We start from the raw sequence: 15,264 nt of genomic DNA, 5'->3' as shown, positions 1-15,264 counted from the left end.
AAGTTTGACTCTTTCATGGTAAATCATGGGTATGAGAAAACTACTTCTGATCACTGTGTATTTGTGAAAAAGTTCATAGAAGGCGACTTTATTATTCTCTTGTTATATGTGGATGATATGCTTATTGTGGGCCAAGATGCTAAGAAAATTGAGAGCTTGAAAAAGGAACTTGGAAAATCCTTTGCCATGAAGGATTTGGGATCGGCAAAACAGATACTCGGAATGAAGGTCTCCAGAGACAGGAAAAAGAGAAAGTTGTGGCTGTCTCAAGAGAAGTACATCGAGAAAGTTCTCAGCAGATTCAATATGAGCAATGCAAAACCAGTTTCTACTCCGCTTGCAGGTCATTTCAAATTAAGTCTTAGTCAATGTCCTTCAAGTGAGAAAGAAAAAGAAGAACTGAAGAAAATTCCTTATGCATCCGCCGTTGGCAGCTTGATGTACGCCATGGTATGCACAAGACCAGATATAGCTCATGCTGTTGGTGTTGTTAGCCGATTTCTTTCAAATCCAGGTAAAGAACACTGGAATGCAGTGAAGTGGATTCTCAGGTATCTTAAGGGCACTTCCAAAATGTGCTTATGTTTTGGTGATAATAGACCTGTGTTAGATGGTTACACAGATGCAGATATGGGTGGTGATGTTGATTCGCGCAAATCAACTTCTGGATATCTGATGACTTTTGCAGGAGCAGCAGTTTCTTGGCAATCAAAATTGCAAAAATGCGTTGCACTCTCATCCACTGAGGCGGAATATATCGCCATTACAGAAGCTAGCAAAGAACTCTTATGGATGAAGAAATTCCTACAAGAATTGGGTGTAGAACAAGAGAAGTACATTCTGCTATGTGATAGTCAAAGCGCGATACATCTCAGCAAGAATTCGACCTTTCATTCAAGGTCAAAGCACATTGATGTGAGGTATCATTGGATACGCGATGCGCTGGAGATGAAGTTATTTCAGATTGAAAAGATTCACACTGATGATAATGGCGCTGATATGATGACTAAAGCTTTACCTACGGAGAAACTTGTCACTTGCAGAAAGATAGCTGGTATGGCTAACGTCCCCACTTGAGTGTGCAGGGGGAGATTTGTTGTGCGGTGCCCACTCAATGGGACCCACATTTGAAACAAATAAAAAAAAAAGAAAACGTGGTAGGACCCACACGTAGTTGAAAATGGAAATAAGGAAATAAGAATTTTCTTCTTGGTAGGTGATCCGTTTTTCGGTGGACGCGTAATTAACGTGTCCACCTCTCCTAATCCCGCGTCCATCCCTCCTATAAATAGGAGATGGCACAACGCTTCATAACACACAGACCAAAAGAGCGAAGAGAGTTTTTTTTGAGAGAATTTGAGTTTTAGAATTGGGTTCTAAAACTCGGGTCGAGAGAATAGTGAGGATAATTTGGGAAACACTGTGTGAGTGCCACTATTTTGTATTACTCTCTTTGTAAGCCTACTATTTTTAATAGTGGAAGAATTATTCGGTTTTTGTCCCGTGGACGTAGCCCTAACAGTTAAAGGGTGAACCACGTAAATATCTGTGTCATATTTTTATTTTTCCGCTGTGTTATTTTTCTCGTAATCTTATTGCCGGGACCCAACACTTTATTCTGGTTCTTTTGCTTCCTTTGGTTCCTCAAACTCTAGAATCTATACTTTTGCTATATAGAAATCTATGTTTGCACCTATTTTTCCATCCGTGCAATTCCTAATTGGAGAATTCAAACTCTAATTTTGATGGTTGAATGTTGATTATATTCGTGAACTATAGAAATTGGGATTGCATATTTATTTTATTATAATCTTATTTTTGTGAGTTTTCCTATTTCTACTCTAAGAATACTATGAATTTAGGATTTTTTTTATATAAATTGGTATTTCTTATATTAGTCTTTGCTTACAAAATAAATAAAAATATTTCTTATATTTTCTTTGCTTACAAATTGGAATTTCTTACTTAATGTAATATTCTGAATGTGTTCAATCTAATAGAATGATACCTAATTGTAAATGTGTTCAATCATGTTGGAAGGTTTCTTTTTCTGGTATTTACTATCCATAAAAAAATATTTTCATTTCGAACTTAAGTATATTTGTTGGAAAAAAAATTAAAGAATCTAAATTATCTTTTTGTCTTATAGTTTTATTTTGTATGATTTCATTTACAGCCTATAGGCTTACTACCGATACTACTGAATGTTGTTTATTGTACATTGACATAAGAACGATAATAATTGAACAAAATATCATAAATCAAATAAAGTTGTTTATTGTATTTGCCTATGATATATTAAAATTAATTAAAACTCTAATACTATATAGGAATAAAAAAAAGTATATATCAAAGCATAACCATATTAAATTTAACCAATAAAATTAAAATGCTTAAATATATTATATTCTTAATATATTTAATATGCATCTTATTTAATATATATCTTATAATTTCTTATTAATTTATCCAATAGAATTTAGATTTAAATAGGAAATTAATATAATCGATCAAAATAAATTACTTTTACCTGTTTTTAACCAATAAAATTAAAGTGCTCAATGATATTTTAATCAATACATAAATTTATTAGAGGAGTTTTAGGAACTTAATATTCTCATTCATACTTTATATATATTATAGATTATTGATTTTAAATTTATTTTATTATCTATTAAGTTAAAGAGAGCAAAGGAAAATATAATAAATACGGAACTATGTAACATATACTTAGCCCTAATATTTAATTTAAAATTCCTAAATTGAATAAAATTAAAAATATATATAAAATAATTTTTAATTTTCATGTATAGTCTTATTATATAACATTACAATAATTATAAATAATTGAAAATAAAATATATTTATTAGTAAATAGTTAACATTAATTAGTATCCTATTTATTTTAAGATTTCTAAATTGAATAAAAAAATATTTATACTCGATACTATATACCAATGTCCTATTTAGAATTAGATTAAACTTCCTAATAGAATTTAGATGCAAATAGAAAATTAAATTAACATAAGCAATCAAAATTAAACTACTTGTATGTTTCAACCAATAAAATTAAGTCTTAAAGATATTTTTGTCAATCCATAAGCTTAATAGGGGCATTTTAGGAAGTCAATGTTCATCATTCACACTTTTATATATACTAGTTTTTTTATGACGTACATTACACATTGTTACTATTCGATATTTTTCGTTGTTTATATTCATTTATTTATTCTTATATAGTATTAAGTATGGTTATAATTTTTCTCTTATATTCTTTATATATTTATATAATGTTAAGACATGATCAATAATACTCATATTATAAGGGAATAATATTTTTTTAAACTAATTTTAATATAATAGGACAACATTAAAAGTCAAGTATATTTAATAAAATAATTATAGAAGATAAAATGAAAAATTATTATTAATTATAAGATTATATTTCAATTTTTTTTGAAAATGATAAGGTTAAATTTTAATTAGCATTTAAAAAAAACTAAATAACATGATCACACGTCATTCAATGTTGATTTGAGTTCATGAAAAACTTAAATATAGATAAATAGATATAAATAAAAATTTAAAATTTTAAAAGTGATATATATATATATATATATATATATATATATATATATATATATATATATATATATATATATATATAAATATATACACACACGTGTGAAACCATATTTTTTATAGATGTTTTTATATATTTTATTTTGCATTTTGAAGTTTATTTTAAAATTAAAACTATAATTTTTTTTGAAAATAATTAATATTGTAAATAATCAACGACTGAAAGTTCAATTAAAATAATATATTAAAATAATAATATTACCTTTAAAAAAGATATTATTAAAATAATATAATCTTATATTTTTTAATCAATTAATAAGAAATATTAAAAAATATAATTTATCAATTATTACTGAAACACCCTGAATTTTTATTTTCGAAACCTTTGAATTTTTTTTTTAAATCAAAAATTTGAATTTTTGACGGTATGGGCCATAAATAGTGAACAATTTTAGTTCGAGTTCAAATTTTGCAAATTGGGCCCAAGCCCAAATATAATGTCGAAAACTTTGAATCGAGAACAGTTAAATTCTCGAGTAATAAAATGAAAGTCCAGCAATTAATCTAGTAGGTATATATATAAATTAATTTTCCTAAAAATCAAATATGATTACTAACTTTTTTTTTTTTAATCTTATTTAGTTAATGGAGGAAATGTTATGAAACCTAATTAAAATAATTAAAATATTGAACCGGACCCGAAACGCAAATTGATTTTTCGAAAACCATACGAATAAGCCGAAAACAGAGTGAAAAACTCGAAAACCAAACAATGAGACCAATCACTGAATCGGACCGAACCGGTTCGAATCGAACCGGAATGGCCCAGCCCACTTTCCTTCCTTCCTTTTCTTTCTCTTTCTTTTCTCTCCTTCCTTTTCCCTTCTTCCTCCTAACGCGCACGACAGTCTCTCCTCTCCCTCTCCTTCGCGTTTCCGGCCACCGTTCAACAAGATGAAGGCGGCGATCGGTTCTTCTGGCGATGCTGGTCACATTTCCAACCTCCCCTCGCTCCGATTGGACCTCCAGCGGCGCGAATCGAGACCATCTCCTCCGACAGTCATACCCTTCGACCTCCGGCGACTTCTTGCCATTTCCGACGGGCTCAAGGTGAACTGAAGGTCTCGATCGACTCCTCTCCTCCACGTGAACAATTCCCCTCCATTGATTTGTGATCTTGCTTGAGTTTTGACAACCCACCATGGATGGCGGCTTGAAGGTGGCTGTGGAGGTCGATCCGGCCAAACGAGCCACTGCCTCATCAAACCGATGGTGGATTTGAACTCCTCGCGAAAATTGGAGTCAAGTGGTGGTGACCTTGCAATTTTCTGGGCGGTATCGGTTTTCCGGCCACCATGCACGGCGGCGGCGGCGGCGGTCCGGTGACCGGCCAGCGACACTCCGGTGAGGCCTCGATAGACAGAATTTTCTTCCCTTCACGCTGATCCCGGAATCGTCGCCCGATTCTTAATTGGTACGCTTTAAGACTAAATTCTCAATTTTTATACATATAAAAAGAATTAATTGATTAATGAATCTAATTGAGTAATTAAATAGATTAAGTTGAATAATAAGAAATTAGGTATAGAAATAGCTTAAAAATATATAGAACATTTATAGTCCTTTGTAAATAAGGTTAAATTGGTTAGTATGTGGTAATTGCGATAGCGAATATGATTAGTTAACTGGTTTAGGTTCTTTAGAATAACGTAATAGCAAATTGGTTTAGAACATTCACAATTAAATTACATGCGCTATAATTATAATTAGGAGGTTTATTAATGAGATAAGACTTCCTTGCTAATATTTATGTAAGTCAATTTAGGAATTTTAATAAATATCGTTAGGAGAAGTTATAATTTAAAGTAAATAGTTATAGGGGCAATTAACAATAGTATTGAACCACGCTTAGAGGTTAATATAAATTGCTAATTAGTTGATTTGGAATTATTAAGTGTGTATATGTAAGTGTGATGGATGATATCTGTAGCTTGAAGCTGATTGGCTGTCTGAAATGATTGATCGAATGATTGAAAAATAAAATTATGGCGGACGGGATTAGTTGATTTGAATTGGCCGATGGATGGACTGTGTGTATTGGTTGATAAATATACAATATATTATTATGTTAATTAAACAGGTAGATAATCCTATTTTCAGGGGAGATGCTGCCGAAATTTTGATAGAAATTAGACTAAATTTTAATTAACAACATGATTAATAAGTTTATTTAGGTTAGTTCTATAATTTGGTACATAATAAATATAGTGAGTTGGGTGTTTATAATCTTTATTATTCATTTAACTATTTACATATTCATTTATTTATCTACATTATTATTGTTAATATTGTTATTTATTTTATTATTGTTGTTAATTGATAATACTAATTATTTATTTATTTATTTGCATTGGTTTTGGATGCTTAATTGTGCATTGCATTACGATGTCTAATTGAATAATATGTCTGCATTTGATTGCAATGTTTGCTTAATTGTGTTGTGATATTGTTGTGCTTTGCTTGTGTGGAATTGGGATGAAGTGGGTCACCATGGGTTTGTGAGGACGGTCGATAAAGCTTGGATCCTGATTATGATGAATTGTGAAACTGGACCGTCGGCCGGGTAAATGGGAGATCGGCGCCCCCGTGTGCACCTACTGTTACCGTTACTATTAACCACAGGTTGGCTTCTTTATTTGGGCGTACCGGATAATCTAGGTTTGATCGCAGCCCGCAGGGTGGCTCAGCGATTAATCTATTATAAATATATATAAATTAATTATTCTAAATTTAAAATCATTACTATTAATACTTTTATTATTATTAAGTAAATGGAGGAAAGGTTAATTATTCTAAATTTAAAACACCAGCGGCGCGAATCGAGACCATCTCCTTCGACAGTCACACTCTTTGATCTCCGGCGACTTCTCGCCATTTCCGACGGGCTCAAGGTGAACTGAAGGTCTTGATCGACTCCTCTCCTCCAGACGAACATTTCCCCTCCACCGATTTGCTTTTTCACTTGAGTTTTGAGGAAACTCCATGGGAGGCGGCGAAGAGGGAACTATCGAGCTCGATCCGGCCAAACGAGCCACTGCCTCATCAAACTGATGGTAGATTTGAACTCCTCGCGAAAATTGGAGTCGGGTGGTGGTGACCTTGGAATTTTCTGGGCGGTATCGTTTTTCCGCCCACCGTGCACGGCGGCCGGCGGTGGCGGTCCGGTGACCGGCCGGCGACACTCCGGCGAGGTCCCAAGAGGCAGAATGATCTCCTCTTCGCGTTGATCATGGAATTGTGGTCCGATTCTCAAACGGTACGCCCTAATACCTATTTCCCAATTTTTGTTTTAAACTCCAAACTTAAAACTATTAACTGATATAATGTAGTTACAAATTAATTTTGAACATTTTTAAATAAATTACATGATTATTATTATAATTAGGTGATTTGAGGGGGGGAAATAAATTTAGAATTAGTTAATTAGTTAATTAGATAATCATTAGTTTAAAATTAGCCGATCGTGCATAAGAAAAGTAAGGCAAATTTTAGTTGGTTAACAGTTAGATCCGAGATTTTAATAAATTAAGATTTGGGAGGCCTAGCCATTTTTGATATTGATATAAAAACCAAATTTTAATAGGTAGTAGTTATAATTTGTTATTGTTAAAATTATGTTTTAACTGCTTAACAATTAGTTACTGTAAAGCTATTAATCTAGTTAACTGATGACTTAATAAATGATTTTATATGGATATTATTAGAATTCGTTTGTAAATTTTCGGTTGAGTGTCGATATAGTTGTTTTGGAAGGAGGATGGGATTTTAAATTGATTGATTGCCCGACGGATGGGGTGTGTGCATAGATTTGATAAATATATAATAATATTGGGATATTTGAGCAGGTAGATAGTCCAATTTTTAGGGGAGGCGCTGCCGAAATTTTGATAGAAATTAGACTAAATTTTAATTAACAACATAATTAATAAGTTTATTTAGATTAGTTCTATAATTTGGTACATAATAAATATAGTGCTTTGATTGTTTATTATCTTTATTATTCATTTAATTATTTACATATTTATTTATTTATTTTCATTATTATTGTTAATATTGTTATTTATTTTATTATTGTTGTTAATTGTTAATACTATTTATTTATTTATTTATTTGCATTGATTTTGGATGTTTAATTGTGCATTGCATTACGATGTCTAATTGATTAATATGTCTGCATTTGATTGCAATGTTTGATTAATTGTGTTGTGATATTGATGTGCTTTGCTTGTGTGGAATTGGGATGAAGTGGGTCACCATGGGTTTGTGAGGATGGTCGATAAAGCATGGATCCTGATTATGATGAATTATGAAACTGGACCGTCGGCCGGGTAAATGGGAGATCGGTGCCCTCGTGTGCACCTACTGTTACCGTTACTGTTAACCACAGGTTGGCTTCTTTATTGGGCGCATTTGATAATCTAGATTTGATCGCAGCCCGCAGGGTGGCCTCCTGTTATGAGCGCCTGATGATCTAGATTTGATGGAGACGACTGGGTTGCCTCCTGTTGGTATGAAAAAGAAAAGAGAGGATAGAAAAACAATGAGAGGGCTGGTCAAGTGAGGATTAGACCGGTCGGCCAGTATGGGGGATCGGCTCCCTGATGCACATGTGAGAGGATGAGCCATGTGGGAGGACGACTCATCGGGGGGTTCGGTGACTCCACTAACTAATTTCCACGTGATGTGATTATATGAAGATGTTAATGATTGTGAGTGCTGGTGATTTGCCATTTGTGTGACTGGCTGCGTGAGCATAAAACTAGTCGGACGACTAGATTAATATGTTTACACATTTGCGTGACTGCGTGTGTGGTGCAAAAATTATTACTCCTTAGAAAACTCACATGTCTTGTTTGATTTTTCAGGAAGTAGGTTTTTCCTTTAATCCGATTTAAGCTATGTTTCTTCGGCGCAGGACAATAGAGAAATTTTTCCTAGTTCCATAATTATTTTGCTATGTAATTATGTGTATAAAAGCTATGTATACTAAAGAGTTAGTGACTACGCAGTTGTAGGACTTACATATATTTAGGCATGTATTAATATAGCCAAAACAATTCTGTAAGCCTATATTAGAAATGTGATGTATTGTGTATTGGACCCGAACTATGAAATGTTGTAGAAGATAAACTTGGGCCGAGAAATAATAAAATCTTGAGGTTTATTTTTCATAATCATATGGGCTGAATGTTAAAATTCTATTGAGATAGTAAATTTCGAGTATTTCAGACTTACTACGGGCCTCGGGGGCATTAAGCTTACCTAGGCCCTGGTGCCGGTTCGGCCTACGGAAACGGGTCGTGACAATAATATAATATAATATAATTAGGCATAATAAGATAATGATAGTAAAATTTTAAATTTTCAAATGTTTAATTATTTATATGATTTATCTATTAAAAAAGTTTAAAAAAACATCTAATCAAATTATATATATATTTCTTATATTAAAATTTTTTGATTGGCTATGACTAAGGTTATTTTAGAGTATCTTAAGATTTATAAGGACAATATATGAAATTTCATTATTCCCTCCTCTCTTCCCACTTTTATATATAGTGTTAGTTCTTTTTATGATATGCGATGCACGTTGACGATACTCGTAATTATATGCTGATTTTTTATACTCGTTTAGTTTTTTTATTTATATAATTAAAATATAAATTCTTATTTAGATCACAATAAATATAGTAATTTTTATATATATAGTAATTTTTTAATTATATGTCTTAAACTGTAATATTTCCTTAAAAAAATCAATATATTTATTTCTCACTTTAAAATAGCAATTTAAATAAGAAATATATTATTTATATTCTCTTCGATAGACTGGTTCACATAGAAATATGTATTTTCCCCACTAAATGCACATGCAGAGAGGAGTGAGGAGCCTTAACTGTGATTAAACTTCGAGCCGGATTAGGCGGAGATATTGTGGTTTAAAAAAAAATATCTAGAAAATCATTTTAACTAGAATTGAAACTAAACATAAATTAACTTATATTTCATATTTTCATTTATTAACACAAACTACATTGGCAAAAGTGAAAAAAAAATATATATACAAACAATCATAATATATAAAAAAATAATTCCTTACTCGCTAGGATTTATAGAATCATTAGTAATACCCTTCACATCTCCAACAGCAGACTGTGAAGACACAACAACACCAAAATGAGTTTAATATGTGCTCGAACTCCATACAAGATGTGATAGGAATCATGAATACACTCATACAATATAAAGGCAAAAATTACGCAACTGCTTTAATAAGAATCTGTTTTCCTGCTTTGGATAAAAATCTTCTGTTCTAACCTTGAAGCCTACTCCAAAGACAATCTCTATTGTCACCCAAAAACTACCCTTCTATTCTTTCCAATCACAGATGGTAAACTCAGATATCGGCCATGATTCAAAGGAAAAAAACTTTCAAAATATTGGAAATAGAGGTATATAAACTCATAGACATTGGAAGAGAAAAATATACCTGATTTCTAGAAGTTAACATATTGATCCAACATCGATTCATAGGTTTGTAAACAGCTTTTACCTTCAAACTCTCCCTCTTTGAGGCTCAGAAAAAGAAGAAGTTAATATCATCAGCGAAAAGGAGATGAGAAACACATGGAAGGCTTCTTTCATATACCTAACTCTTCAAAACTTGTAATTCATACAATTAATCTTCAACTAAGTTGGGAAAATTTATAAAATCGGTAGAAGAAAGTTCGAATTCGCTCATCCTTGCAATAGAGTTCACCAGCAACTGCGAGAATCTTTGAAGGTGAGATTGCAGCAGTTTAGCTCTTCTTTTCCCTCAACTAATTTCGCGAATAGGAAAAGCAAAAATAAATAATGAAGGCTGGGTAAGATCAGACAATTAGAAGCAAGCCAAAACGTCTCTGCTCGAGCCTTGGCATCACAGGAAGTATGATTGTGAATAGTGGCGGATCCACCAAGTAGAGAGAGGGGTCAATTGACTCTTTTTTTTTTTTTTTGTTTTTTTGAATTTTCTAATAAATACATGTAATTTATCTAAATTAATCCATAAAATTTAATTTATTTATATTTATTATCCCTCTTTTTTCAAAAAATTATATATTAAATCTGAATAAAATATTTCTAAATCAGCGGCTGGATATTAGTAGAGAAGGGATGGCGCGGTTGGAGACACGGGAGACATGATGAAACTTGGATGTCTCTCTCTTTCTTTTCCTACTAAGTAAAAGACAGCCATTTTTGGTTCGGTTCCAGTCAAAACAATAACTTCACTTGCTTTTTTTTTTTTTTTTTTTTTTTTTTTTTTTTTTGTTTATGAATTTTTATTTGGTTTTTCATCAGTTAGACTTTTATTTGATTCTTGTTTTTTGGCTTTAGCTAGTAACGTATACTAATGCAATTGTTAGATTATTCGGTGCAATTAAAGTATAGTTTTAATCTGGGATATGATATTAAATAGTAATATTTTGGGTAGCTCATTGATAAAAAGTAAGGATTGATTATCATAGCTTAAATTATAAGTTCGATTTTTCGGCGATGCAAGCTCCCTCAAGCTAGTCCTTTGCCTCTGCAAGTGAGTGGGGAACCAGTGGAATGAGCCTAGATAACTCGTGGAGATATCCAATCAATATAAAAGTTTTGAAATTTATTTTATGGACTGTTTTCGGAAAAAAAAAAAAAATCTAACCAAGATAGCAATCAACACACATGCTAGAGTGAGCATGTGTTATCTATTGTTTGTCTTTTCTTTTTAATTTAATTATATCAGAACTATTTGATAAATTTTGCTTGTACATATTACTTGCTAATTAGGCATATTGTTATCACAATATATCAAATTTTAGAATTATATTTCACCATTTGTAACTTAACATGGTTTAAAGATACATTTTCAGAAATTCTAAATGAAATTAGGTAAGAGTTATACTTATTGGATTTATTATTATATTTCTTACATTAATTGTCCGGGCAGCAATTGTTTATGCTTTGATATGCAACTAAACATCACGATATGTGTTTGTGTTTATAATAATTTTTCTTTTAGCAATTGTAAAATTTGGCATTATTATGAATATATTTTTAATTTGTGACAAATAAAGTAATTTGGATATATAATTCTTTCAAAAAAAAAGTAATTTGGATATAATTGAGATTTAAAAATTAAAATAATTTATTATTAATTGATAGAATTATTATTGAAATTAAAATGGATTATGAGTATTATGGAAGATTTAGCATAATTGATTTTATGTTAGTTGGTTGAAGCAAAAAATAAGAGACTTCAAAACTAAAATCATTCTTTATTGATTGAGATTAAATTTTTATCTCTTTATTCTGATGAAAAAAAATATTCATATACATAATATTTATTTCTTCTATCATAGAATTATTAATAAAAATGAAATGAATTTTCTCTTTTTTTTCTTTTAAGAAATAACAAAATATAATATTTTTAGATTTCTAATTATTGTGATTCGAACAATTGCTTTTTTAATATGATGGTATTTTAACATTTAGAGTTAGATAACTTTTACATATGAAATTAAATTATGATTTTGGCAAAGCAAAAGATTAATTCTTAAAATTTATGTAAACTATAAAATAATATTTATTAAACTGTAACATAATAAGTTGTTCAAAGCGCGGGCCTTCGCCTAATTAAATAAAGATATCCAATGAAATTAACTTTATGTTTTCAGTAATAATTGCATAAATCTTAAAATTTAAACGTGAAATAAGATTAGTATAAAGTTAGTCTATGCATTTCATTATTAAAAATATTTCATTATTAAACATTTTTTAACAAGCTAAAAGCAAGATTAATTTTATACAATGTAAAAAAAAAAAAAAAAAAAAAAAGATTATAATCTTATAACCTAGAGAACAAGCCAAAAGCAGGATTGATGGTAGTAAAACCACCATCTAATGCTAAATTATGTCCACTGACGTACTTAGACTCATCACTTCCTAAATAAATAGCAGCTTGTGCTACATCTTCTTCTTTAAGCTTCACTCCTTCAAGATTTGAATAAACACCAGACTTTCCATCTTCTTCCATTTTGAAAAAATTCATAGTCAACGGCGTTTCAATAAAATAACAGGATAAGCAATTCACCCTAATTCCAAACCGGCCAAGCTCTGCGGCTGCATTTTTTGCTAGACCTACAACTCCATGCTTTGTACTAGTGTATGCATGAGAAGCAACACCACCTACACTTGAGCAAACGCTGCCCAGTGTAATTATACTCCCTTGTCGAGCTGGAATCATCACTCGGGCTGCATGTTTGGTTCCTAAGAAAACTCCAATTAGGTTCACCTTAACAACTCGCTCAAAGTCTGATATGTCGTTGTCAACTATACTCAGTTTACGAGGATCTGCAATCGCAGCATTGTTAACCATTATATCAAGTTTTCTGAAAATAGAAATCGCAATATCGACTGCGTTTTTAATATCAGATTCTATTGTCACATCACAATGTACAAAAATCGCCTTATCGGTACCGAGTTCTTTGGACAGTGATTGACCGAGATCATCTTGAATGTCGACGATTATTACTTTAGCTCCATGTTTGCAGAAAGTTGTAGCAATGGATGCACCGATGCCAGTAGCGCCTCCGGTTATCAACGCAACCTTACCTTCAAGTCTAGAATTTTCATGTTTTCAAGAAATAGATACATTGATATGTAATACTTATTAGTAATTAATTAACTAATACTCAATTTGCAAGCATCTGATATAAGCAAAAGAAAAAAAATAGTAATGTACGAGCAAAAGAAATAGATACTCTTTGTTTTTTTTTTCCTTACTATACCTACTTTCTAACCAAAGAAATACTCAACTAAGAAATTTAAATATAATAAGAGTTCAAAAAATTTTAAAGCAACTTTGTTTTGAAAATTAAGACAAAAAAAGGTTCTCACTAAACAAAATTTGATTCTATTTGTAAAGAGTTTATTATTATTTGCATTTGACGTTTCACCTAATACACCGGTTGCACCTTTAATTTTAAATTTACATGCTTTATTTTCACAAATTTAAAAAAGTAAATTATTTAATCCTTCCATGAGTTAATATAATATTAACTGTTAATTATAGGAAAAATAAAAAATCATCATATATTAACAAAATCCTTCTACCTTTTGTTTTATTTTTTGAGAGATTTTGAATTTTTTGAGATATAAGGCTTCTGAATGGCGAGTTCAGGAGAATTTAATATTCTGTAAATATATTTACGCATTTTTTATTTTTTTTCCCTTATAATTAACTGTAAAAACCACTTTTTGGTGAATAACTGTAAAAACCACACTATTTCAGATAAAAAAAACTACATAATTTAATTTTTCAAACCTAAGAGAAAGGGGATTTTCTAACGTATATCAAAAATTAGGAGACAAATTAGTATTAATTTAATCATTTATAAACATGAGAGCCCAATACAATTTTATATATATATATATATATATAAAGGAGGACTCAATGGATGGGATGTATGCTATACACCAAGAGTAGTCATCTTCTACAAGATATGAGAACTAATCAGACCGTTCTTGATAATAATGATGATGACGATGATTTAACCAAATTAAATAAATGAGATGAAAAGAAAAATATAAAAATATTTAAAATAAATATAATAAATTCAAAAAATCTGTTAATATTTTTGAACCGTGTAGAAAGTTGAGATATTCAAATTTGCGTACCTTCTAGCGTTAATTGGGAGAAGGAAACTGGTTGCCATCACCTTTTAGATGGAGATGAACTTTTTTATAATGACAACCTCAAATGGAACAAACTAAGCATTTTATAGGTACAAACTAAGCATTTTTTATTTTTATTATATATATATATATATATATATATGATCCACGTTATGCTTGACTTGACTTAGCAATAATCCTAGCAGCTCATATTTAAATTACATTTGATAAAATTTTATTAGGTTGCTATTGAAATTATGGATCATCGTCGGATTGGTTTAGTTTAAATCAAATTGAATCAGTATACAAACTAAATAAATTAAATTTTTCTAGAGAAAATTAAACTCAATCGAGTTGTTTACAGAAACTAATTAGATCAAATCAGTTTTCAATTTTTTAGTTTTAATTTAATTTTAAATTAAATGAGTTTGATTAATAGGATTTTTGTTTTATATAATAAAAATTGAACCGTAAAAAAATTTATTAGTTAATTCTCTTAAAATAGAAACTGAACCAAACGCAAAATCAATTATGACATTTTTCAGTTAATTCTGTTAAAACTTGACGTTTTTATTTATTATGACATTTTTTCTGATTGCATGAAACGAATGAAACGGTAAAATACAATTTATAAATAGTTCTTTGTTTCTTTTTTTTTTTTTTTTTTTTTTTGAAAGAAATAGTTCTTTGTTTCTTAATTCATCCTTTCAAAGAGAAATTGCCAAAACATTTGACCCTTCATCCAATCCAATACAAAGAAATGGTCAATCAAATAATATATAGATAGTAAATGGAGTGGCTTAAAAATAAATGAATTGCTATTTGTATAATATTATTCTTGTCGAACTTGAACCTAACTGAAATAACAAGGGTTCCGATAATTTTGTCACATATCGCTTAAGTAGAGAAACCAAAAGTAAGAGT

At 30.4% G+C, this 15,264-nt stretch overlaps 1 protein-coding gene across 1 annotated transcript; it reads right to left on the bottom strand.

Moving 5' to 3' along the window:
• Positions 1-12,511: 12,511 nt before the first annotated feature.
• LOC149493060 (secoisolariciresinol dehydrogenase-like) lies at positions 12,512-14,381 on the bottom strand. Its single transcript, XM_089726923.1, has 2 exons — positions 14,344-14,381; positions 12,512-13,286 (listed from the first exon to the last, which is right to left on the bottom strand). The coding sequence occupies exons 1-2, from the start codon at positions 14,379-14,381 to the stop codon at positions 12,512-12,514; spliced, it is 813 nt and encodes a 270-aa protein (XP_089583049.1).
• Between the last annotated feature and the right edge of the window lie 883 nt (positions 14,382-15,264).

Source organism: Jatropha curcas, chromosome 10 (assembly GCF_041381405.1).
Source record: "Jatropha curcas cultivar XTBG-Jc1 chromosome 10, XTBG_Jcur_1.0, whole genome shotgun sequence".
In the NCBI taxonomy this organism is placed as follows: Eukaryota; Viridiplantae; Streptophyta; class Magnoliopsida; order Malpighiales; family Euphorbiaceae; genus Jatropha; species Jatropha curcas.
Note: the sequence above shows the minus strand (reverse complement) of the source record. Positions and strands in the feature narration are given on the sequence as shown.

What these genes read in the sequence shown, in the direction of transcription:
- LOC149493060 (XM_089726923.1), bottom strand. Translation starts at nt 14,381, where the DNA reads ATGGCAACCAGTTTCCTTCTCCCAATTAACGCTAGAAG. An exon ending in CTCCCAATTAACGCTAGAAG is followed by an intron (nt 13,287 to 14,343) that starts GTACGCAAATTT and finishes TGAAAATTCTAG; the next exon opens with ACTTGAAGGTAAGGTTGCGT.